At 35.3% G+C, this 27,559-nt stretch overlaps 1 protein-coding gene across 1 annotated transcript in view; it reads left to right on the forward strand.

The window, feature by feature from the left end:
* Nucleotides 1–852: 852 nt before the first annotated feature.
* The window catches only part of LOC145663048 (sialin-like), a 51,049-nt gene continuing 24,342 nt past the window's right edge, over nt 853–27,559 (forward strand). The window contains exons 1-3 of the mRNA XM_081729206.1: nt 853–1,040; nt 14,212–14,441; nt 26,265–26,495. Coding sequence (XP_081585332.1) covers nt 1,013–1,040; nt 14,212–14,441; nt 26,265–26,495 — 489 coding nt within the window. The 5' untranslated portion in view covers nt 853–1,012. The remainder of the gene's footprint in view (nt 1,041–14,211; nt 14,442–26,264; nt 26,496–27,559) is intronic.

Here is a 27,559-nt window from a genome sequence, read left to right on the forward strand (position 1 = left end):
AACAAATAAACAGACGAAAGAATATCAAAATATTTTTTTCGGTATGTATGGCCCATGAAATACAAGGAGCAGTCAAGAACTTAGCAGAATGTTGTAATTTTAAAATTTGTGATGCAATCTCAATGAATCGTGTACAGAACATTCCTTAGGTTGCGTAATTATGAAACTCACAAGTGTGAACAGGTTCATAACAGGGTGTGTACGAGTAACGTAGCTGAACGGGGAATTGTGTGGTAATCAGTTGGCAAAATGTCACAGATCGAGCAACGCACAAACGTCAAGTTCATGTGCAAATTGGAAAAAATCTGATCCAGACACTTTTATAGCCTTAAAAATAGTTTAGCATCATCTGATGTTTGGCTCTTCCCAAAGCTAAAAATGGACCTTTTTCGTTTCACCAACGTAGAAGAGAGAAAAACCAACGCAGTGGCTGAACTTCTTAAGATACTAAAGGAGGACTTTCGTCGGGGTTTCCACCAATCGCAGGAACGGTGGGACTAGTGTGTGTGTTTCGAAGGTGCCGATTTTGAAGGTGGTTAAGTAATGTGTACTAACATAAAGGTAATAAAGAACTACAACAGAATTTTTTGACTGCCACTCGTATGTAAATCTGTTTAAGTCTCGAACTAGTTATTTTTACTTTACGATTACTGTACTGTATCCTTCCCTTTCGTAGCTTGAAAGTAAAATGACGTAATACATAATTGCTAACTTTGGAGAATATGCTGAAAGTGAATTGCATAATTATGCAAGTCAGAGGTACTTATAAATTATAGTAAATTTACACAGTTATCTTGACATATTTAGTTTGCTCTGGGATTTTCATGAATGGGTGTCAGTAAGTGGCTTCTAAGTCACAATGGAAAGAAAAAATCTCTCCTTGTGTTTTTCTGTTTCTTTCACAATCAAGATGTACTGATGTTTCCTGTTTTCCTGTACTTTCCCTTAATTCTAAATAATACATAATTTTTCGGTATATTAATTATATTGGAATGTCAATTAACTAATTATAATGGGTTCGACATCAAAATATTTGTCAGGTAAGTGCTGTAGTTCCTTCTTTCGATCACTGCAACTAAAATAAGTCATATAAACTTAATTTGATTATCAACTGTAGTTCAAAACTACTGCAAAGATATAGAAACTGTTCATATTTGGTATAATGGGAAACACATTAACAAAATGCAACTTGCCTGATAATGTTCTACTATATACAATGCAGTTTTTATTCGTAGTAGAAATCAGGAATTGAGGTATATGAGTATTGAGAATAGTGAACCATTCTTCATGCAGTGCAACATTAAGTTGCATTTTCTCATGTACGAGGAACTACATAACTACGTAGTTCGAAAAACGAGAAACTACATAATTTATACAGTTTACCAAACATTGTTAGGATCATTAAATCTAGAAGGCTCAGGTGGGTAGGTCGTGTAGCCAGAATGGAAGAAAGTAGGAATGCTTCCAAAGTTTTAACTAGAAATCCAATCGGAAGACGACCATTAGGAAGGGCTAAGCGCAAATGGGTAGACAATATTAAGATGCATCTCGCAGAAAAGGAATACAAAGTAGAAACTGTATCCAATTGGCTAAGGACAGAAGTCAGTGAAGAGCTTTTGTGAACGTGTTATTGAACCTCCGGGTTAGTTAGTTAGTTAGATGTCGCGTTGAATTTTATCCTGATGCTCCTCAAACCATTCCCGAACAGGGTCATTTATGTGTATTGGCGCATTGCTGTCTTGAAAGATTGCATTGCTGTTAGGAAACAACATCTGTATCCTAGGATTCATCTTGTTACCTAAAATATCCCTAGAATGACTAGCAGTAATTCGTTTCTTGAGAGTAATAATTAGAGCAACGGAATACCATGAAACAGTGACCCACACCTGCATAGAACAGCCACCATATTTAACGGTAGGAACTCCACATATTCAGTATTAAGAGTAAAATCCATTCCTTCATGAAGGAAGATAATTCCTAAGGGATTTTTTTATGTATGTGATATGATCTAATATTGTCTGAAGCAGTAAAGTTAAATGCATAGCATAATACACTATAAACGTCATAAGATGCAAAAATCTCTTCTCGTTTTCGTAGACCAAATTGGTGACACCCTACTTTCTCCTTATTTTGGTGCACCTAAAGCACAATTGATAGACAATTGAAGCGGCACATCCTAGTGAAAGACTAGGTATAGATAAAGCAATCAACTCTTTGGAGCTAACACTGAAATGACTAAGTGAAACAGAACTCCTAATTTGGTCATCATATTATGCAAAACTTCGTCCAAACAATTATCCTTTTATATGTATCTTTTAACATTTACATTAGCAAAATTCATACACACAGGCATTATAGAACATAGAATCTCGCTACCCTTACTACTACTACTACTACTACTACTACTACTACTACTACTACTACTAATAATAATAATAATAATAATAATAATAATAATAATAATAATAATAATAATTGTAATGTCAATAAAAAGTTGCATAAGAATAGAATATAGATCCATCTTTATGCTTAAGAAGTAAATTTACAGATGTTCTCTACTTTTTGGGCTAATTTTTATTATTATTTACCAGTTTCCACCTACCTAGGTATATTACAACGTAACTTTTCAATACAGCGCCAATTTAATTGTATGCGTTTGTCCATAGCAAAAGTAACTTCTAAATAGTCAAATCATACTAACCGAATTTGAATGAGATCACTAGAAAACGTGTCAGAACTTTAAAAACGTTCCTCGTACATTAGGAAGTGTTGGTGATATCAGATGTTCTATTTTTGATCAATGAAGTAACTGTTTTACTTCGTCGTACTTTGAAGCGACCATACACAAAGTCACTTGCAGTTGAAGCATACTGATTTGCTGATACATGCATCAGCGTTCCCAACCCAGCAAACCAATATATCACTCACAAACGATCGAAAATTTCAGCATATTTCATTTCTAATTACTAATTTAAATTATCTATTTTCTTTTAATCTATCTGCAAATCAGTAACTGAGTTGAAAATTTAGGAGCTTTTTAATTAACGAAATTTTCATGATATTGTTTAAATCCACTGCACCCACTTACATTTTATTTATTTATTTTTTTTAAAAAAAATTAGAAACCATACATCCTTTCTGCCAATAAATATTTAAGGTTTTGTTTGTGAATAAGTTCAAGTACTTTGTTTAGAAAATATTCATCCTTGGTGTCGGGAAGTTTATTGACTAGAAAAGCTTCTACCCTCGCACCAAAACAGCTTTGTTCTAGAGACTAGGGTTTCGATAGACTAGGGTTCTAGAGACTAGAGACACTAGGGTTTCGATAGTCCAACTTTTCTACCCCTACACTCAACAAGAATGGTTCTCAAAGAAGCAACAATATTTGTGCGTAACGTGAAAATCTCGGGATCATCATCTGCAACTGTATGTTAAAATTAGTGAATATTGGCAATGTGAAATTGTATGAAGAGCATTTTATAAAGATTTTTTAGTCTCTGAAATATGTTTCTACAGACAATAGCATATTTGATACGACTACTAGCGTAAATGTTAGAAAATGTATTTTTTTTTTAATTCATTAGTAGATCAGTAGATAAGTTGAAAATTCAGATCTACTGAAAAATCAGTAGAATTGATAACTCTAGCATGTACTCCTATGTAATGTAGTTCGACACTAGAAGTATAATTTTACTTTAACAATCGTATGAAACTAAGACATATAATGAGAGATATTAACAAGACACATTAAGTAACAAAACTATATGCATACTTTATGAAATATTAAAAGCATCGGGTATAAGTACTTTTAGAATGTTGGGTTTCTTTGTGAAGCAAGTTCAACTTAGGGTTGCCAACCGTCCGGTATTTTACCGGACAGTTCGGTTTATGACCTCCTTGTCCGGTGTCCGGTCCGACCTCAAAACCAGGCGTTAATTTTTCTCTTACTTGTCCTCTTTTCTATTCTATTCAGATTAGAAAGGAAAAATGAAATGAAATCTTTCAGTTTTACGTCCCACGTTTATGTCGGTTAGGCTAAAGGAAACGGTGATGATGAATGAAATGGTGGAATGAAGAAAGTGGGAGGAAACGGTAGAACCCCGAGGAAAGACACGGACACTGTGTTTGTCCACTACAAAGTTCACTTGGCGGGGGCTGGGATCAAACCCGGGACTCCAAGCAAGAGAGATGAACGCTCTACCACTGAGCCATCGCGGACCCTGACAAAAGGAATCGTTTGTCGATTAACATGGTTAAAGCAGACGTTATAATTCGCTTTGATATCGATCTGTTGTGCACGGAATTTGCTGAAGAGTTGACAGCAGGGAAGTTTACTGAACTTAAAAAAAAAAAAAAAAAAAATACTAAAGGTCAACAAAAGCACATTTTCAAGAGCGCAGCTTGCACTGCTTCATACTCAACTACATTTTCCAATTAAATAATGCACCCAGATCCAGTAAAAGTATGTGAACATTATGAGGCATCACCAGCCCTAGCGAAGCTGGTGACTTATTTTTCAAATATATTTTGTGCATGCCATAATTATATGCCAATTATATTTGCTTTTCTGTTTTAAATACGATGTATTATTGATGGCAGACTACAACAATTACATGTGCCAACTCAACCAAATCTGGAATAAGTAAGTTGAATAAATGCTTCAAAGTAACTAAAGCTGTTAAATTCGAACTCCAAATCACTGAACTTTATGTGATGTAACCACATTCAGATTGTTCACATTTTTGACAAACGATAATGTCACAATCTTAAGAGTATACGTACTCTAAGAGGGTGTCCGGTATTTCCATTTTCAAAAGTTGGCAACCCTGTGTTCTGTTTTTAATCGGAAAGATGGCTGATTCCTGTTTCCACGAGTGTTGTGGTGAAACAGAATTCAAGAGAAGCCTTTACAATTTTATTAGCAAAGTATTGACACACTCAAATATAAAAACAACATTGCACGATGATAAAACACTTGAGGTACAAATATATACACAAATTTACTAACTAAATATGCAGCTGGTAAAAGAAAATACCGAAACCTTTCTTTTCAAGCAAACGAACATAACTATTGAATTTGTAAGTGTAAAATTAACTAAACAAATTTTATATCATATCTGGATGCGCAACATGGATGTCAAGATATGTTAATGGTAAAAGTACAATGACAGTTACATTTACACTTACATTTTTTACATGCAACAATTCTCGGAAATAATTTCTTCTTTGACAATTAAGGCCTGTTTTATATTTCTCGCAAAAATTTATTGTTTTGTATTTCTGAAATATAAGTACTATTTCGAATCTCCTAAGCATTGGTATTCTTTATAGCTTTTCCCCAAGATTATCGATTTTATCTTTTCTCCACTGTTGTTTCAAGTTTCAACATAGAATTTACGTAGTTTCGAAATAAAGTATGAATGCTTCTCTCTTCGTATGCATGTGTTCAGGTACGTAGCCAAGGGGGAGTCCGAGGGGTCCGGACCCTTCCTTCGAGACCAGAAATGAAAAAAAAATAAGGAAGGAAAATGAAATGTGAAAAAGAAAAATCAGCGTTAAAAATAATAATAAAGAAAACTACAGGAAGCTTTTGGTTACTCTTGCTTATGAGGAGATTTGTATTACTTGCAATACATGGTGGCAAGGTGAGCGAGATATCCTGGAAGAGTCAGGGAATTTGAAATTTCTAGAAAAGTTACAGAATTCTCAGAATTTCTGCTACTAGTCAGGGAGATTTCAAGCTTCTGAAAGCATAGTGCCGTTGAGTAACACTGTGGACATTTTAATCATAATTTTTTCGTCATCGCATCCTTGCAGAATCAAACATGTTATTTCAAAAACAATTTTCTACTGCTCCTTTAACCTGTCATTTGGAACCGACAGTAGTTGACAGAATAATAAAAACAAAAATTTATTTGGAAAAGGAGTTCTATTAGCATTTGATTCAACAGAAAAAGGAACGCAGATATTGTAAAATATTTTACAATACATTATTGAGTATGTACTTTTTATAATAGTGAATATGTACTTTTCATAATAGTTGTCATAATGAAAGGAAAATTGTTATATTTGAATAAAAAGAGGAAGGACGTAAATATTGTAAAATCTTTTTCAATACTTTTTTATTCTTTTATTACTCGAGATTTCTTCATAGTTTGTTATTAAAATACTTACCAACATAACCTCATTTATTGTTCTAACAAACCAATATATGTTAATAGTAAAATAGTTTACATTGATCAAGCTCCTGGGCCTTCAGAATTTCATATCATCCCCCCCCCCTTTCCCGTTACGAAATCCTGGCTAAACAAACCAATATATGTTCCAGTAAAATAGTTTAGAATGATCGATCCCCTGGTGTGATGATCACAGTATTTCATGTCACGGACAACCCCTTCACGAAATCCTGGCGACGTGCCTGATGTGTTGCTGGGTAGGGGAGGAGGTACTTTTGTTTCGGTGTAACATACCTTAATTACTAATGAACTAATCGTGCTAGAAACAGTACAAAACCCCAGATAATAATTTTCTTATAAACAAATACTTGAAAACAAATTTAACGGATCATTTTTTAAAAAAGAAAAGTTGCCTCAAATGTTCTATGTCTTACAAAAGTGCCATGTCTCGCGTTACTTTTTTCACTCAAATGTGAAGTGTACGGAACATGTAATGTTAAATTTGATAGAAACATGGGTGGTGTGTCTAATGCTCTTAACAATTGATCTTTTTGGTTGTCAGATTGAACTAAAGGTAAGCCAGGAGACCAGCAGTATTTTAGTAATTCAAAACACAAATTTGAAACTGAAAACATCATCTGTATGTTATTCTTACCCTTACCTTTACCACTTATAACTACTAAATACTAGTAGTACTATTAGTAAGACTACCATATTTCAGAGCGTAAAATTGGGACATTTTTTCTGAAACTTTCCAACTACATATTACATTTTATACAGCATGTTCCGTTCAAATCTCCCTAATTTCATTTAATTACTGTAAACGAAATACAAATATGTAAATAGAGAAATAACTGTAACATCAAATTATCTTCAAGTTTTGTTTTCATGGCTTAAAATTGTCCGTTTGGTCACTACGTAGCGCCACGGTCACATAAATAAAAATGACTATTCAACAACGCGCACAGGCAGTGGTGAAACTGTAGCATGCTGAGGCGAAATCTGATTTCAACTCAACGAAATTCGAAATGAGTGTACAGGATAGTTGCACAAATGAATAACTTCCCAGAGCTACGAAACCTTGTATGATACGATTGCAACAGTACATGTCCAGGAGGCATGTTGGACAGAACATGGTAAGAAGTTGAATACAGACTGGATATTATTCATGCTACCAATGGGGCATATTAGTCCGTGTCAGGTGTGGAAAATAGAATTTCTGATATTTTCTTGATTTCTCTGATATTTCATTGCCTTATCGTTCATACTGCCTTTTCAACGATTAATTGAAATACGGAGCTTTGATCGGAACACCCTGTATATATATATATATATGGTGCTAACACTGATTTCAGTTGAAAAGAAGTAGTCACAAGACTATTATAAAACTTTCATTATACTAAATACTCGTTCGCCATGTGAATTACTGACTTGTATAGCGATAACATACTGCATATACTGCATTATTTTGAACAAGTTTAGTGATTCTGCTTCATCGAAAAACGCATACCATAATTTACAACGATTATTATTATTCGTCCAATCAAATGTTGGTATAGATATCCATCCTCGATTAAATTCCATCTTCGCATCTGTAAAATCATGAAATGAAAATAGTACTAGTACTAAGCAATAACACAGGTTCAACAATGAAACTAATTTAAACTAGCCTTTTGATACAAGAAGAAATATTCCTTGTAGATAACTAACAACAAGTCAGGGGCGGATCCAGGACGGACTTCTTGGGGAAAGGGCTGTGGATTGTAATACTGCTACTTAAGCTACTTTTAACAGTTCCAAACTCTGGGATGGGTTTTATTTATATATAAAATAAGAAAGTTTCCTGTTCTGCGGGGAAGGCGACCACCCCGATCGCCCGCCCTGGATCCGCCCCTGCAAGAAGTAAGTAAGTATAGCATATAAGGTATGAATAGCATAAATAAATAATTATAGGTAACACTGTTCAACAACGAAAATGTAAATTGAACAAAATCAGCTAATTCTTATTGATTTTGTGGTGGTGATCACGAATTTGAAAGTTATTTTCGAATATTAGCTCTACTTTTCGTTTTACAGGCATGTTTAATAATAACGCTTTAAAAATAAATATATTCGCTTCGTTTGGGGTAAAATGTTACACTGATCCGGCAACACTGGAGAAACTATATGAACGCTTGGTTTCATTGTGTTCCTTATCTCAGTAGTGTTCTGCTATTGTTAGAAAAACAGGTTTAGTGCAGTTATCAGCGTTTTGGGTGTGACGTTTGTGTAGTGCAGGACATAAAAATACAACTACAAGTACGCAAAAATACTGGTATTTCGAATGTATATTTTTAAATAGTTGTCGGAACTATTTCAAGTGACATTTTGAGGATTTCAATAAACAAAAATGCCGCAAATTGTGTAAACAGTGCGGATAGCTTCTGCTACGTGTGTGGGGAAGTGACATTTTTCTCTAGGGATGGTATCGAGACGAGACGAGACGAGACTTTGTACAGTCTCGGTCTCGTCTCGGTTTAAAAATAGCTGTCTCGGTCTCGGTCTCGTCTCGAGTCAAAAATCGCGGTCTCGGTCTCGGTCTCGTCTCGGTCAACAAATGCTAGTCTCGATCTCGGTCTCGGTCTCGAGGGCCAAATTTCGGTCTCGTCTCGGTCTCGTCTCGAAAGTCTCGAAATAAAAAGGTGAAATTAAAATTGTAAAAGTATTATTATTGTAAAGTCTGTCGTTTCTGCTTCTTATTTTTGACCTTATTCTTGACTTAGAGTTATAGTATGTTGTACTTCTTCAGAGCTAATTTGCTAGTGCTGATGCCTTCCATGCGTGTGTTCTAGTTTCAATCACCAGTGGGTATATCATATCTGGGATAAAATTCTAATAGTAACCCATATTTCACTTTCAGCAAAAGACTTTCTTATATGACGTCAGTACTGCCTATACAATTAAACTCTATTAAATTAACTTCAGTACTATACAGTAGTTTATTTCCTTCCTTAGAATAAGAATTGTTCAATACATTCTAACGGATAACGCAACACATAGCAGCATGAATGTATTTAATCGTACCGAAATTGAAATTTTACAATTTCTCATTTATTATCCAATAATTCTGTTTTGACTGTCTTTTTAAAAACATAATATAACGTTCATTATCTGAACAAATAGGGTAAATTACTACTACAATATATTTTGTTTAAAATTGATCAAATGCTTTATTACCGTTTCACATCTACGTGTTTAATTGACACCTTATAACACGAAATTCCTGAACTTTGTGGTGGGAGCTACGGTACTCATCTTTGCTATGTGTGGCCTCGGGTTGCATCACGAAACAAGTTAGATTCAAAGTCAGATGTTTCGCATAGTTCGCGTCTAAATTTAAGTACATTCTGTTTCTTATACGAGTTCCTAAAGTTGTAATGCATTACATACGCATACGTATATCCACTGCCGTAACATAGAATAAGCTTATTCCTGAGCTCTTAGCGGTGCATGTGATCTTTATTCGAGAAAACCAATCGTGCGTTCATTACGTTGAAATTTTATATTGATTGAAAATTACTTGTGAAACATGAACATACATATTGTATAAGTATATAGGTAATTCGAGCTAGCTGTATCTATTTTCTCTCTCTCGCCAAAACAAGTGATTCTTAATATTCTAGTTTTCTTTTGTATTCATTTTCGTAGTTTTGCAGCAACATGAAGTATTAAATAGTCAAAAATATTTTTTTTTCGCTGTATGACTTTCGTTAAATTTTGGATCCAATTTTACCCTAACTTACCTAGTAAATTTATACAGTATATATATATAAGTACGGATGTATGTATATATATATATATTTGAACATTAGTGGTAGACAATGTTAAGTCACTTTTTGGTCAAATTGAGTTAGAATACGTTTTTTAATTGACTATGTTCTTTCTAGTGGTGTAATAATGTAAGTCTAAAGCCATCTTGCTACTTTGTAACTACTTAGTATAGTTTGAAAAACAGTATTATAGATCTTAGTTAAGGAACCGGTTTTTCGCTTCTCCTGTAAAATTACGAAATTATGACTTGGTTTAGTTTACCTCTGAGATCTCGATATAAAATCATCACCATCATCATAATCAAGCATTATCAATCCACTGCTGGATGAAGTCTTCCCAAGTTTTCTCTACAACTATCTATCTTGGGTAATTCTTTTCCAGGTTACTCCCCAGTGGTTCCTGATTTTGTTACGTGGTATCTAATCTAAAATTGTTTTCGTCTATCGATCATAATTTCGTCTTGCAATATGTCCATCACATTTTTCGGTCCATTTTAAACATCATTTCATTAGTACCAGTCATTAGTTGCCAAATAATTCCTTTCTATATATTTGGGCTACAAATAGTTCATATTCTCTACTTTTGGAGCACAGACACACGCTAATTTTTTATCTTCGGATCTGGCAACACTGACTCAATTATGTAAATCAACACAATGTAAGAATCCCCATTTGCTGTAATGGCTAGTACGCTTGATTTTGGTTCGCACGGTCCCGAGTTCGATTCCCGGTGGCGGTAATGTTCAACGACCGAAGTTTGTCGGATTCCACTATGATTAGTAACTCCACGTCTCCTTTAGCCGCCTTAGCATAATCGTGAGACGTTAAACTAAAACAAAACAAACCAAAAATCAACACAATATGTATTACTAACTGTAAGTCTTTGAATAATTGCATATAGCTATATGGTATGGATCGAGTTTGAGGTAGTCGGTGTCAAACTATAACAATGAAATGCAGTTAGGGTGTAATTAAAATTTTAATAAAGCAGTGTTTTAATCTAAAAAAATACACCAGGCTTAAGGCTTAGGGAGAACAACTAGTGCTACTGAAAAGTTATCAATTGCATTTAATTTCAAATACAATTTGCTTTTACATGTATTGCTGGAACGAAAACTTTGACATTAACATTATAAGTAGCCCAAAGACTATGAAAAACATCCAAACATACTTGTCACCCAAATTTCGTAACTCTTGGACTCTCGTCTGGTCCCCAGGCCGCACACAGGCAATCAGAAAGACAGGCACTCAGACACACAGACAAACAAACTCTTTCTTTTACTTATATTAGATATGATATACGGCGAGGATCCAAGGGGAGTATTAAAGGGGTTATACCTCCCCTTGATGCTCAGCTATACACTGTATAAAATGGGCTTCAATCCTACTTCTTTCTTTACACTGGATAAAAGTCAAACTATGGTTTAGCCCTTAGCCCCTCCCTCGATTATATCATATATATATATATATATATATATATTGAGAGAGAGACAGAGATGACTATACACATCAGCAGTGGATTTTGTTTCGGGAGAGGCTTCAGAACGAGTAAGAAATATTTGTATTGTACGTACAATGCGAAAAAAAATCACAAATCTATTTCGGGAGGGGCTTGAGTCCGATAGCCATCCCCTAAATACGCCACTGAACATTAGTCAACTGTTCCCATATTACCTAATACAGCAAGGAAAGAAATTTTGAGTAAAGGTCAATCTTAATAGTTGTCTATATCAATATTCGAGACGAGACCGAGACTTTCGAGACTGACCTAAGTCTCGTCTCGGTCTCGTCTCGATTTATAGAGCTCCGTCTCGGTCTCGGTCTCGTCTCGGTAAATAAAAGGCCGTCTCGGTCTCGGTCTCGTCTCGGTATATAAAAGGTCGTCTCGGTCTCGGTCTCGTCTCGATAATTCGAGACGATACCGAGACGAGACCGAGACTAGTCTCGGTCTCGGTACCATCCCTATTTTTCTCACAAAAGCAGACTATAACACCACTAATAAGAAAAGCCTATCAATATTTCTTTGGTTGTAAAATTGGAGATCAAGATAAATCTTGGGCACCCCACATTGTGTGTAACACTTGTGCCAACAATCTAAGAAATTGGATTAAAAGGGAAGGGGCGCTCAATGCCTTTTGCACTGCCCATGATTTGGAGGGAGCCAAGCGACCACATCAGAGACTGTTATTTTTGTATGGTTCCTTCCGTCAAGAAGGGAATTTCCACGAAGAAGAAGCGGGCCTTGATCTATCCTAACATTCCTTCTGCAATGCGCCCTGTTCTACATGGAGAAGGACTACCTGTTCCTGACCCACCTAAAGAATACGATCTTTTTTCTGATGATGATCAAGAAGTTGAAGCTCCTGAATCAAGTACTTCGAAGGACCCTACGTTTGTTGTAGAAGAACCTCCATGTGAACCACATAGACTTACTCAAGAGGAACTTAGTGATCTAATCAGACTTGGACCACTCGAAAAGCAAAGCCGAAATTTTAGCGTCACGCTTAAAGCAGTGGAATTTATTGCAGAAAAAAGTAAATATTTTAGTGCATCGGAATAGGGAGAAGATGTTCACTTCATATTTTACTATGGAAGACACACTTGTGGCATGTACAGATGTAAATGGTCTCATGAGGGTCTCTTAAAAACTTAAAATTAATTACGAACCTACGGAGTGGAGGCTCTTTATAGATTCGTCCAAGGTGAGTTTAAAGGCAGTGCTTTTACATATTGGAAATGAACTTCCTTCAATTCCTGTAGGTTACGCAGTTCATATGAAGGAATCTTATGAAAACTAGAACGTTTACTTCAAGCCATTAAATATTACGATTTTCAGTGGCTCATTTGTGGTGACCTTAAAGTAATAGCACTGTTGCTAGGTATGCAGTTAGGGTATACAAAGTATTGTTGCTTTATATGTGAATGGGACAGTAGAGATCGTGGATCTCATTACCGCAAAAGTGATTGGAGTATCAGAGAAACTCTTCAGCCGGGAGTGAAAAATGTTAAGCGTGAACCACTGGTAGATCGTAACTGAATTTTGCTTCCCCCTCTACATATTAAATTAAGTCTTACGAAAAGTTTTGTTAAGAGCATGAACCAAGAGAATGAGGCCTATAAATACCTAAGAGGACAATTCCCTCGATTAAGTGATGCCAAAGTTAAAGAGGGTGTTTTCATAGGACCACAGATTAGGCAACTATTAAAAGATCACAAGTTCGACGAAATTCTCCAAGGTGAGGAGAAAGCTGCGTGGGAAAGCTTGAAGAGTGTTTGTTCACAGTTCTTGGAAAGACACCGAGCAACAAATTACAAACAACTGGTAGCAAAGTTGTTATTTTGCTACGAAAATCTTGGTTGCAATATGTCTCTGAAACTCCACTTTCTTCATTCACATCTAGACTTCTTTCCCGAAGATTGTGGAGCAGTAAGTGACGAACATGGTGAGCGTTTCCATCAAGATATTGCAGCCATGGAGAAAAGATATGAGGGAAGATGGAGTTCTAACATATTGGCCGACTACTGTTGGACTATTGCAAGGGATGCTCCAGATGTAACCTACAAAAGGCAAGCCAAGCGAAGACGCTCAAAATAAAATAAACATAATAGTGTACAAGGGATCACTTGAAACTTTTGTCTACATTGCAGTGTAGTTCTTGCACAAAAAGGTATTTGTACATATTTTTCATGTTTTGATGTTAATACTGATTTTTATTACGGAATTGTTAATGTTTAACTTGACCACGGTTACTTTATTTTCTGTATCGCTGTGAAACTGGTATTTGCGCAATTTTGAAAAAGGAAGTACAAGGGTATAGAAAGCTATAGGTTAGGGTACTTCTTAACTCCCTAGCTTATCACATCACAGTGAAATAGATAAAAAAAAGTGAAATGTAGGTTTTTACAAGGATTTTGCTTAAATGTTCTATAAATATTAATACATTTGTATACATACAGCTACTGTTGTACAAGGGCGTTTTTTTTCACAACCTGAGCTAAGAAAATGTTTCTATTATCATTTCCTTTCATATTATGCTTAAATGAATGTAAAAATCGCAATTTCAAAGAATTTACATACTTTCGATCAAAATTTGTTGAACAGTGTAATCTAATATAATATTTCAGCCCATAGGTTCAGTTTGTAGAATGTATTACAAATCCGGATACCCCGAGCAGCGCCAGAAGATTTGACAACCATATTGATCTTTCTTTTTACTTTGTTATAGAGTGGATTTCAGCTCAATCCGTTCTATGGATTTTAACGTTTGTTGGATTCATTGTCAACTATAATGTACGAATAAATGTGAATATTGGAATAATTGCCATGATCAAGAGGCATCATGATGTTAACACCACGCATACAATTACTCGCAGTGAATGCTTCGAACCATTGTCGAATACATCTATAAATGGTATTGGTAACGACACTCAAAGTTTCGTTCATGAAGCTGAGGAGGTAATGTATAATGAATACATCAAGTTCCATACAATTAAAAAAAAAAATCTTATACCATTAACAATATTGTAATCTATTTATAGATTTGTTTTATCGATCTTCTAATATCTGACATATCATGGGTAGGGCAACCCAAAAGCATAAAAAGCATAACGGTAACAGTAATTTACACATATGGTTGGTACCTTGAACATGGTTGTGGTGTTCTAATGGTCCAGAAGAAACTAATTTTAAAAGCATAATAAAGCATAAATTTAGAAAATAAAGCATAATTTAAAACATATAGCACAATTCTTGGAAAATCTTGTTTAACTGCAAGTTTAACATACTGTATTAATATTTTTTAAGACCAATATTTACAATGCAAAATCATTGAGAACATAACAATGCAACAATGGGAAGATTATTTTTATTTCTGTAAACTTTTCGGTGTAATCCTTGGATGTGGAGAAAAGAAAAGAAAAGAAGAAGAAAACTTTCCGCCAACAGTGAATAGTACACAAGAACTCCGCATTATATTGTTATGTGTACCACTTGAACTTGAACACTTTCTGCACTTTTTGGTGACATTTTTTCCTTTTTCTTTCTGTATATATGCACCTCTAAGGCGCACACAAGTGAAAAAAAAAAAAAATGATTCGAGTAAAGCATGCAGTGTCTTTACAGTGCACTTGTAGATAGAAAGTTCATTAATACGAAAGAAACTGGTTGCATAAAATATTAATAAATAGATCAAGATATTTAGAATATTTAATGTATAGTAAATATTACACATTATAGGGGTAGTTGGGGTAAGCGGGACAGGGGTAAGTGGGGACAGGCGCTTTTTCTAAAATCTGGTAAGAAACATGAAAACAGTTCCTCTAAATTTGAAGAGTGTGGATATAGTGCCATTCGTCTGGTAGAGAGGTTTTAACTAATAGGAAGAGTATAAAAGAATAGGCCCATTTTGTAGCATGCGATCAACTTTCATAGATCTTGAAGCGTTTGACTATCCTGAGATAATTGTCACAGAAGCACTTGGGAAAAACATTGTACGGTTATGAAGAGATGATAAGGTACTTATAAAAGTTGAATTTACTGTGTTATGTTTCTCAGTATATGTACAATTGAGGTGTCCCCACTTACCCCACATTTTTGTACAGTGAGGTAAGTGGAGACACAAATTTTATTTCTATAGGGTAAGTTGATACACGGACACAAGTGCATGTATTTCGGATAATACATCGAAGATGATGAAGACATTTGCAATGCCTAGCTTAGAGCATGTGGAAGAAAATGAGTATTACGCAGCTGATTACGTGAAAAATTAGTCTATTGGCAGAGTCAAAGTCAGTTAGCAAAATGTGTATGAAATAAAGTTCCTTGAACGAATTGGCATGCAATCTCATTTTCCACTTCGAGAAGATGTAGATATTGGACACAAAAGGGCTATTTTCTATGGCCCTGTTAAGTTTGACAGTGTGAAGCCTTTCGTAATTAAGTCTTGTATTGTAGCTGATCTTGATAACACTATTGTTTCTTTAACCCGAAAAAGCCCACGCTAATTTTACCCTTAAAAGGCCTCTGAGGCTCCCTGCTGCATATACAAGCTACCTGAACTCACCGCGACCATTTGTATTTTCCGTCATTAATAGGAAAGGTTAGTCACTACTTTGCTATGAAATCGTTTGTCAATGGAATAAAAAATGAACAGTATGAAATAATTAGAAAAGTACATACTTCAACAGGAGCCTCAGAGGCATACCTTGGGCCTTTACGTTAGTATAAAAAACAACGCTATTTTTTCTGAGGTAAAGTAAAAAAAATGCTTAGGAAACGCAATCAGAGAGTGTATTTCAAAGAGATAGAAGAATTCTAGAGCGCAGGACAAGGGACGAAATATATATTAAAAATAATGGCATTAAAAATTGACCAGGGTGCTTCCCAGTGTGCGAATTAGATAATCTATATTGGGGGGGATAAAATTAGGCCAAAGGACATAGTCTGAAGGTTCAAATTTCAAAATGAGACAATACATGCCTTACCCCCCATATATATATATATATATATATATATATATATATATATATATATATATATATATATATATGTGTGTGTGTGTGTGTGTGTGTGTGTGCGCGTGTGTGACATCTGTAATAAATAAGAGATTTATTAATTTAATAAATCTACCGACAATAACTATGCACATATATATTGTCTGACATACACACACCCACTAAACCTTTCTGAACGTGTTTTAATGTTGTACTCACTCTTGTCCCCGTAGCTCTCTAAGGTTTATTTAGTTAATAATTTGGCTCGAGCGATAGCCATGATCACAAGCATATGTTAATTTTTCCACTCATATTGAAAGCTTCCACTTTGCATTAATACATACAGGTTGCGAAAAGAAACCTACTTCAGTCTTGTGAAAACCAGTAAAATTATCACTTAAACCGGACATTTTTTTTTAAAGAAAATCTAGATATTAGCCTATCAAATAAGAAATGGATTGTTGCTCCCCGATTTCTCACATCAAGGTCAAATCGAAACCCAAATATTTAAAATATCTCAATTCAAATTTCGAGATTGTGCTTCTACTTCCCGCTAAAGCTGTGCTCATCACGACTTTTTTTCTCCAAATATCGATTCCGTGATGGGCACGGAAAGTCAACACTTAAAAATTACTTTACTGTTAGGTTGAAGATGAGTTGATTCACTATGGGCTACGTTATTCAAATAAAGTAAAACATTACACTGAAGTTTTTCAGACATTAATTGCGTGGACAGCAAACTGTACAGCGAAAAGATGGAAAAATGAAGGGTTAACTTTTAAAAAACCCGCTCCAGTTGAAATGCTTATACAGACACGGACAATGACACGGAGAACCAGTCGTATTAACAAATGCTGAAACAAATTTTGAATTATTCGCTTATTCACCTAAAAATCACCTTCATTAACATGTCTGCTCACTAGTAGAGTATCCCCCAGCGTGTACGTTAACATATACTTACGAGAGAATACCTATATCTCAGATTTTGAGTACAGTTTGAAAAGTTCATTTCCGTAAACTGTAAAAGCAGTGATTACTATGCTAATTATCACAAATAAAATGCAACTTTTGAGTTGCATACACACAACCTACTACAGAATGAAGACCATGTGCTAACAAAGAGTACACTGAAAATGAAATAACATGTTATAACAAAAATTAAAATAAGATGATAATCGATACAAATATAGAGGATGAATATGACATATCCGAACTTCGCCAAGTATGGTAGAAGAAGCTATTTGTTTACTTCTTCTTGGCCAACCGCTAAGAACATTTATAAATCTATATGTGGCTTTGTTATACGCAATTAGTACATTCAAATTCGCAAACGATGACGCACTGAAGGGTACGAAGGTACAGTTGCAAGTAACAACTTTAGTCATAATAATATAGTTCTACTAAACAACGTTGAAAATAGTGGGTAATTAGGTGGTAAGTAGAAATGACCAAAACTGAACAGTTTACATCGATCATTTCGAAATACAGCTAGAAGATTAAATTTAGAAGAAATAACAAAAATCAGTGAAATTTGGAGTTATACTAAGCATAGTTTGAGGGGGAAAGCGAGCATCCCCGGTGGGGATACTTCAGCTGACTTCTTTGGGGGGGAACAAAATGTGATTGAGGGGGAAATCCCCCTCATCCCCCCCGGTAATTCGCACCCTGGTGCTTCCGAAGCACCTTTGGGCCTTTACGTCAATATAAAAAATAACTCTATTTTTTTCTGAAGTAAAATAAGAAAACGCATGAACAATTCAATCAGGGGGCATATTCCAAAGAGATAGGAGAATTCTAGAGCGGAAGACACGCGACGAAATATCTATTAAGAATAATTGCATTAAAAGTGGACCAGGGTGCCTCTGAGGCACCCCCTGGGATTTCTCGGATTAAGGTAAAACTGTAGACTACAAATCTAGTTCATGCAATTAATCTGTTGTGTAGACCCTTTTTGTATCCTATAAACTATAAGTAGATTAGTATTAGATGCCTTACAATGCTCAGTAACAGTCATCACTTTTTAAGGCAACGACCTTTGAATCTTCATAGGTTTCAGGGTGTAGGCTACATTTATTCTTATTTGTCCATCTTTGCAACTGTTAGGCACCAGTAGATTTGTTAGTATTTAGTATTTGGTTATCATAGTCCAGAGACGTTCCTCACCAGGAGCTTTTTTTTTATGTACTAGACTAACGCTTATTTTGTTTGTCTCCACTTTCCCCGTACCAAATATCAAGCCTCAGGGCGACCTGTAATCACACATTTTTCATTATTTCAATGTTTTTGGGATAAGTAAATGATGTCCAGCAAATATTTCTAATATCATGGTTTTCTAAACAAAATGAAACATATTTTTGAAATATTGACATTAGTTGTATCTTCTACATTTGCCACAGTACCGTTTTCAAAATGTTGTATTTCTGCCTAGAATTGCAGTAAAAACATGAAACTTGGACCTATCAGGTACATTGTCTCCACTTTTCCTTCTTTATTGCCCGTGTTAACATATGGGAGGGAACAGGGTTGTCCCTACTTTCCCCCAAAAAAGGGGTAAGTGGGGGACAGTTGTGAGACAAGTATTTACATTGCTTCAAAATGGACCCTATGGTTATGTAGTGTACAAACCAAAGTTCATATGACCATACTTTGAGTTTGATAATCCGAAAACTATTACTGGTACAGTAGTTGAAAGTTGAACATTGCAAAACGTGTCCCCACTTACCCCAACTACCCCTACATGATTAATGTAAAACAAGGATTGAAATTAAGAATAAAGCATAATAAAGCATAATTTGGAGAAAATAAAGCATAATTAAACAAAAAAATTAAAGCATAATCTGGATTGCTCTATTAATGGGTTAAATCATAACATTTCGGACCCAGGTGGCCAAAGTGGCACACACGGATGTGTCACTTTTTTAATCCACTCCTGTGTGGACACTAATTAAGATATCGGGATTTTTTGGCCAAATATGGTTGGACCATAGTTTATCATATCAAGTTTCTTTCTCTTCTGGTCTCGAATTTCCTTCTCAAATTTTAGCAAAAAGTAAAAAATTCGAGAATTTTCTAATTTTCTTTTTTTCTTTTTTCCTTGTAGCTTTCTTCGTTGTAGAGAGATCTACTTGAGACTTGACAGGTAGATACCTCGGATGGATTCCTAATTGTTAGCAATTGAACCGGCCAACGCGCAGTGTTGCTAACTAGGGAAATTAAAATTTCCCTAGATTTGGGCAAAAATCGAAATTTTTGTTTATAAATCCGTACCTATAAGTCTGAGCGCAAGTCAGCTTACTCCAGTCGAACATTGGTTCTGACTAAACAAAACCGGGACAAATCGTTACAATGGTGTAATTAAGGGGCGCACTAAAAATTCGTATTTGGGTTCTAACCCTTGATTTCTCAAGTTTTTTCCAACTTTTCTGTTTTTCGTAATCTGTTTTTTGTGATTAGAAGCTTTGCTTCTTAAATATTACCATGATACTTGTAGGATATATTAGTGGTGTTTATTTTCAGATAGTTTGCGTCTGTCTGGTGGCACTGTTTGCAGCAAAAAAAAAAAAAAATCACGATTTTAGGTGAAAAATTCGGAAAATTTCTTTTTTCCCTCTATTATTTCCCTCTTGCTGGCTAGATTGGAACAAACGTACCACTATCTGAACGCATCATAAAAAGTTTCAATAGGATAATTAGGGAAGCTGTAGTCCCAGCATATCTGTTCATTTTTGCTTCTGAAGCGTAAAAAATGTCAAAATTTTATGTGTATGATGACAGAGAATTTTTTCTTTCTCTCCTTGTATGGCAACAGAGACTTCAGGTTTTTACTATATCTTGTCAACACACCAAAAGTTTTTTTTTTAGGTGACTTGGGTTCATGTGGCAACAGTGATGCCAGCTTAAAAAATCTTGAAATTCGGTTAGGGAATTTTTTGTAAATTTTCAATCCTACATTTCCCTCAATAATTTCCCTCCCGTTAGCAAAATTGCAATATAACTTACACCAAACATAGCCACACCCATTTTCTAAAAAAAAAAACAAGTCCTTAACCATATCAATCGTAGTAAAAAGTCACTAACTGAAACTGTAGGAAAACACCAAAAATGCCCTGGGTCCGAAAGGGTTAATTAACGCAGGCCATCAGGCCATAATATAGCTAATGATGAAGGAAGTCTGCAGGATGAATGGCACTAAGATTTTTCTTCAGATGCAGTGAATTATTTCAACTCTGGTCTGAATAGGGTTACCAGATTTTCTTCTTCACCCAGACACGTCTTGGGACGGACTTTTAGGAAAAATCCTTCTTTTTTAAGAAAATATATACAACTGCTTCAAATTGAACATTTGGTTTTGAGTTTAGTGTCCCTATCAGCAGCGAGACTATATGAGACGTGAACTTACAGCTTAATGTGAGATCCGAATTTATATAAACTCCTGCTGGGAATGGAACCCGGGTCTACGCTACTTATATAGCCATGAGAGAGCTCAAGTTCAAGATTTGTAAAATAAATAAATAAATAAAAATAAATAAATGGGAACACATTGTAACATGAGCTCACGCCAAGTACGTTTTGTAGTGGACAAACACCGTGTACATGAGTTTTCTCGGAGTTCTTTCATTTCCTTCATTTTATGCCATCATTTCTTTTATTATTATAACCACCTCCGTTAGCCTAGGAGCAAGCAGTTGTAAGTGCATAATCAACGTTGTAAAGTACTATAATTGTGCCATTCAAAGGTGCCCGCTTTGACTTAACCTTACTCAACCTCATGCTCGGAACATCAATCCGACCTCATAATAACAAAATAATTTCTACATCACGCTCACCTCACGTTCACATCCTTTCGACCTCACGATCACATCATTCTGACACTATGTTCACTCAACCTCACATTTACATCACTTGGACATCACACTCACATCATTACGACATCACGTTCATTGTAACTAAAACATCATCTCGACATCACGCTCACTCAACCTCACGCTTCCTTCGTGAGGGTGAGATCGAACGAGCGTGAATGTTGAACTCATGAGTGCAGATTTCATGAATTCGGATACTTTTAGTACCATTAAGAGATTTGTAGAGTAATAATATAAATCCTTTTGTGAAATCTAAAACCATCCTAATTTTTAAAATCATTCATATAGTAACCCTACCTTCGATTAACTTGTGTCATGCCGTTTAGTTTACATGTTTAAGAAATTATTTCACAAGTACATAAATGCCATTCACTAATGCATAATTTAAGCTGGCAAGATCTACGAAAAGGATTATTAAAATCAGGGACAATTGGCAAGACTGGCAATATTTGATAATCCACTTAGATATTGTCATTTTTAGATCGTTATTCATGCCAGTGAGGAAGAAGTCTCAATTTCATCTTTTCAACATAACTGGATTCAGGGGCGGATCCAGGACCGACTTCTGGGGGGGAGGTGGGTTGTCATACTGCTACTATTATATATATATATATATATATATATATATATATATATATATATATATATATATAATAAGAAAGCTTCCCCGATCGCCCACCCTGGATCCGCCCCTGACTGGATTTTATTTATTTAGCTTTATTCTAAGTTTTATATTATCTTTTATCATTTAACAGGAACCACGATTAAGAGCAAATGAAACTATTTTACAAAATTTCAAAACCCTTACAAACGAAGACTCAACTATGGTGTTTTATTTAAGGTTAGTATATGACTGGCCTTAGAAAAGAGGATGTTTTCAGATTTCACAAAGACATTTCTATTACTCGACAAATTTATTTTTAACTGCATATTGAGAAACAGCAGTGTCATTTCAGACTTTGCTTGGTGATACAAAAAACTCCCGACGGATAGTTTTACGTTTATCATCAGTTTAAAAATATATATACTACTGGGGTCTATATCTCTAATTCAAGGGGTCTTACTCTTCCTGAAATAATATGCACGGCGAGAAAATGTAATTTACATAACTAAACTTTTAAAATACTGATTACGGAAATATGAACTTTCTTTCTCCACGGTTACAGCTAGACGCAAAATTTATCTTTTAAAAAATGTTCCTGGCTCGTAATTAGTTAATATAGTTTTCAGGTGTTCTCAAAATAGAGTTATAATACATCTTCTTTTACCCGGACATTTCCTTTTATTCAGACCGTAAAAGTGATCCAGGTAGATTTCTTTGAAGATGGAAACATTTCCTCTTACAATATACTGTATGTTGTATTACTTTCAAACTAAAAATATTGCAATAACATAAATTACGAAACTTGAAATTCAAACTGTACTGTGTACTTCCGAAAAGAGACTTTTCCTTAGAGGTAGGTTTTCCTCTTAAAAAAAGAAAAAGAAAAAAACAGGTATTGATTCCTTACACCAAGATAAAACAAAAAGTATAGACCAACCTGGGTGCACAATTGCTTCCTTTCTGAGTTATAGGCTAGCGAAAACATGAAAAAATTAACTTTAAAGGTCCATAGCTCCAACACTATGGGACCTACTGTGGTAGGGTGAAGACTTCACTTAGGAACTAATATATACGCTACCCAAAAATCCATGTTTCAGAAGCTACTAAGGTACTATTCCCGCAACAATTTTTATAGTGAGAGTTTGATTACGGGCAGATAACAATGTTTAACACCAAATTTCTTTCCCAAAAACTAATAGGCGATTCTGAAAGGCTTTGTCCCACTGAATTCGTAAATAATAATAGTTGTTACGTATCAGATCTCAATTTTTGGAAAACCCGGAAAATGTAATTACAAGTTTCTACATTTTGGGACTAATTTAGATTTGTTATTAAATATATTCTTTTTACAATAATAATAATTATATATACTGCACACAGCATGCGTTATTCATACATTGCAATATATAAAATACAAACGATCATTAATGGAAAATACATTATTTCCAGCCACCGCGGTAGACAAAAGTTGGAAAAAGGTTGCGGGAAAAAGTGGAAACTTTACCGTCGGAACTAACTTTTCCCACTTACACCTGGCAACATCGGACGGCGGTGAAACAACTGAACATCAATATTGTATCTTTACTTTCCTGCTTATTGGTGTGGTGAGCTGCATTTTCTCTTGACGTACTGTGCTAATAGAAGATAAACAACATTGAAACGTGTGCTCTTATGGCTCATAACTTGTGGATCTTTTGTTGTGAACTGGGTAACATTTGAAAACATTGTTGTGTTTTGTGTTTTATAGTGGTACAGTTCTGGAAATGCCTAGGAAGTGTAAATATCATTCTGACAACTTCTGTTATGTGTGTGGACGGATAACTCCTAAACCGAAGCTCACTAAGATAACGCCTCTTGTGAAAAACGCGTATGAATTGTAATTTTTCATCGAAAGTCGATGTAGACAAACAATGGGCACCGAAATTCTGTTGTAAATCCTGTGCAGTAAGTCTAAGTTGCTGGTTACGTGTTTCTAAAAAGTGTATGCTATTTTCTACACCAATGTTATGGTTTGAAACACATGATCATATACACGACTGTTACTTTTGTCTGTCAAATGTAAAGGGAACAACCTCCAAGGGTAAACGACCAGTACACTACCCAGATCTAAAATCAGCTAGAAGACTTATCCTACATGGATACTGAGTGTGAAGACCCTACATACAGTGCACGTACTAGAGAATCACATTTGATAACGCAAGAGGAACTGAATGATCTTATTAGAGACTTGAACCTACCCAAACAACAAGCTGAACTCTTAGCTTCAAGACTTCAAGGTTGGAACCTTCTTCAAAAGGAAACGAAAGTAGCATTTTACCATGATAGACAACATGACTTCCTCAAATTTTACAGCAGTAGTGATGATTACATATATTGTGCTGACGTGGAAAGACTGATACAGGCATTACAAATAAAGTATAAAGTCGATGAACAGCGTTTATTCTTTTACTCGTCAAAAGCAAGTATGAAGTGTGTTCTCCTCTACAACGGTAATACGTACCCTTCCATTCCAATTAGACATTTCGTTAATTTGAAGGAGACGTATCAAAATATGAAATTCCTTTTCGACAAAGTGAGGTATGCTGAGCATCAGTGAAACATATGTGGCAACTTGAAGGTGATTGGATTGGTGTTGGTTACAGTTGGGCTATACAAAGTATTGTTGTTTTCTGTGTGAGTGGGACAGTAGAACAAGGGATCTGCACTATACACAAAGAGAATGGCCTACTCGTACATCTCTCACTCCCGGAATTAAGAATGTGAAAGAGAAACCCCTTGTTGATCCCAATAAAACTTTTCTTCCTCCCCTGCACAAAAATTAGGCCTTATGAAGATGTTCGTGAAAGGGTTGGAAAAGGAAGGACAAGGATTTATGTAACTCCATGAAAAGTTCCCAAAAATATCAGATGCTAAACTAAAAGAAGATGTATTCATTGGACCCCAGAACGTCAATTAATGAAAGATGACATATTCGAATCAAAACTGACTGAGGTGGGACGCAAAACCTGGAATTCTTTTAAGATTGTCTCAGAAAACTTTCTGGGAAATAACAAAAGTGCGAACTATGTGCAACTAGTGGAGGATTTGTTGTCAAACCTGCACACTACAGGATGCAACATGTCACTGAAATTGCATTTTCTACACAGTCACCTGTCTTTCTTTTCCGAGAACCTAGGAACTGTGTCTGATGAGCACGGTGAGAGGTTTCACCAATCCATTCAGACCCTGGAGCCGCGGTACAAAGGAAAATATGATGTGTCAATGCTCGCAGATTTCTGCTGGAATTTGGCCCGTGACACGCTCCCCATGTCACATAAGAGGCAAGCTTCATAAGTGTTTGTTTTCGTTTGAGTACTAATGTATAAATGCAGCGACTTCAGTCGCGATTTTTCCTCACTTACACGTGGAAACTTTGTAGTTTTCATTGTTAGGGGCAAAGGAGTTTCTCGCAGTTTGACATACAAATTGTCGCATTTGTTTTTACAAATCTCGCATTTTGTCGCAAAGTAAATTAGTTTACAAGATTAAATATACAATATTATACAAACTCTAATACAGGCTTAATATAGGTACTTCATCAACTTGCGAAACACTCCTTACCCCTATTCATTGTTTGTCAGTCTATGAATGAAAATGTCACGAAATACAAAGATATACATTTTCGTTTATATTTCTGTGCCAGGTATATATATTTTTGAACGACGAGTTTTTACATCAAAGTCACAACATTTATTAAAATTCATACATTAAAAAAGCCTTTTAATCTTTATCTACAAACATATCAACAACCAGACCAGAGCATATCTGGCTCCGGATTCGTAATCAGAAGGTCAGAAACTATAAACAACACCTACTTTCATTCAGGAAAGAAAAAAGAAGTGAAAATTTGTAGGACAATGTAATTTGAAGTACTCACCAACTACCTCTATAAAAATTGTTACCTGAGTCCCTTATGATTCTGAAGCATGTATTTTTGGATAGCGTATATATTAGTACGAAATAAAGTTTTCACCCGACTACATAGCGCATATATTAGTTCTTAAGTGAAGTCTTCACCCGACTACAGTAGGTCCCATAGTGTTGGAGCTATGGATCTTTAAAGTTCATTTTTTCATGTTTTCGCTAGCCTATAGCCTATAACTCGGAAGGAAGTATTTGTGCACCCAGGTTGGTCTATACTTTTTGTCTTATCTTCAGGAATCACCTCCCAAACGTTGTCGGTGTTGTTTTGAAACACCTTGTATAACCCTTTTAGCATAGGTGTTAGATTCAAATTGTAGCTTATATTTTTATAGACCTAAGATTTAATACTGTATTTCAGGGTAAATTTGACTGGGATGAACATGTACAAGAGATGATACTGGGGGCTTTCTTTTGGTGTTATTGGGTTACTCAAATCCCAGGAGGAGTCCTTGCACAAAAGTTTGGGACCAAGCTCGTCTATGGATTAAGTAATTTAATACCATGCCTCATGTCATTTCTTATTCCACCTGCAGCTTACTTTCACTATAGCGTTGTTGTTATTTTACGAATTTTACAAGGATTGATAAATGTAAGTATAATTTTCTTTACAAAATCGTACAAACAAAAATGTAAATTTTGAAAAAAAAAACAAATTTTAAATTTATTTTGTAATTTTATGCATTAGTTGTTAATATTGTGCAAAAATCTCTCAACCACAAGGAGTAGATGACTAAAATGTTAATTCCAAGTAATTGGGGAAACATGCTTTATGCAATAAGTGACCAATGCAGCAAGGGCGTTTTCGAAAGAGTACAAAAACCAAGGATGTTAGACAAAAACACTTCTTTTTCTTTCTATCATTACCTCAATTGAAGTTTCAAATTTTCAGGTGCAGACCTAGGTTCCAACCACCTATATCACTACATAACGTCATTTGGTGATTGTTTTGTAGCGCTGTAATTTTAAGTGTAAACATTAATGGAAATGAAAAATGATGATGAAAGATGATGGATGAACTCATTTTCAATACTTGCAAAATGCTATACATCTATTAGAATTCACAACAAACGAAACTATGATAATGTATAATTAGTTTGTTATTACACTATTCTACAAAATTCAACTTCAAAAAATTTTTCTGCATGAAAGCAGGTGTTCTTTATAGTTTTCGAGCTGCTGAAAACGAATCTGATCTTAATTTTGGTCCTGCACCCTCAGATTTTGAAATAATGTCAATTATAGTAGATTTTGGTTAAAATTTTAAGGAATCGCAGAACTGAAGGTTTGAAGCCTCTCTACTCCTTTCCTAACTATCCCAGAATAACAAATGATACCTCTTTGGAAAGGGCATGGATCACACATTACATGAGCGGCTAAGAGGGCTAAGCGCTGCATCAAAGTTATGGTCCCGCATTAGATCTCTTATCTGGGTGTCGACAAACACACCAGCCTTCACTTTGTTAGCGCTGAGATTCGGAAATTTAGTGTCAAATACTAAAATCCAGCTCCACTCTTGTCCATTCCAACCACAAGAGATTTCATAGGCCAAGTTTTATATGGAGTGGAGGGAGATATATGTCTTCAGATTTAACTAGAGAGGGGTTGCAACATTCTTAACACCTACTTGCATTGTACTGCGTCGTGGTCATTCTT

This window comes from Thermobia domestica, chromosome 10 (assembly GCF_964235325.1).
Source record: "Thermobia domestica chromosome 10, izTheDome1.hap1.1, whole genome shotgun sequence".
NCBI classification, from domain to species: Eukaryota; Metazoa; Arthropoda; class Insecta; order Zygentoma; family Lepismatidae; genus Thermobia; species Thermobia domestica.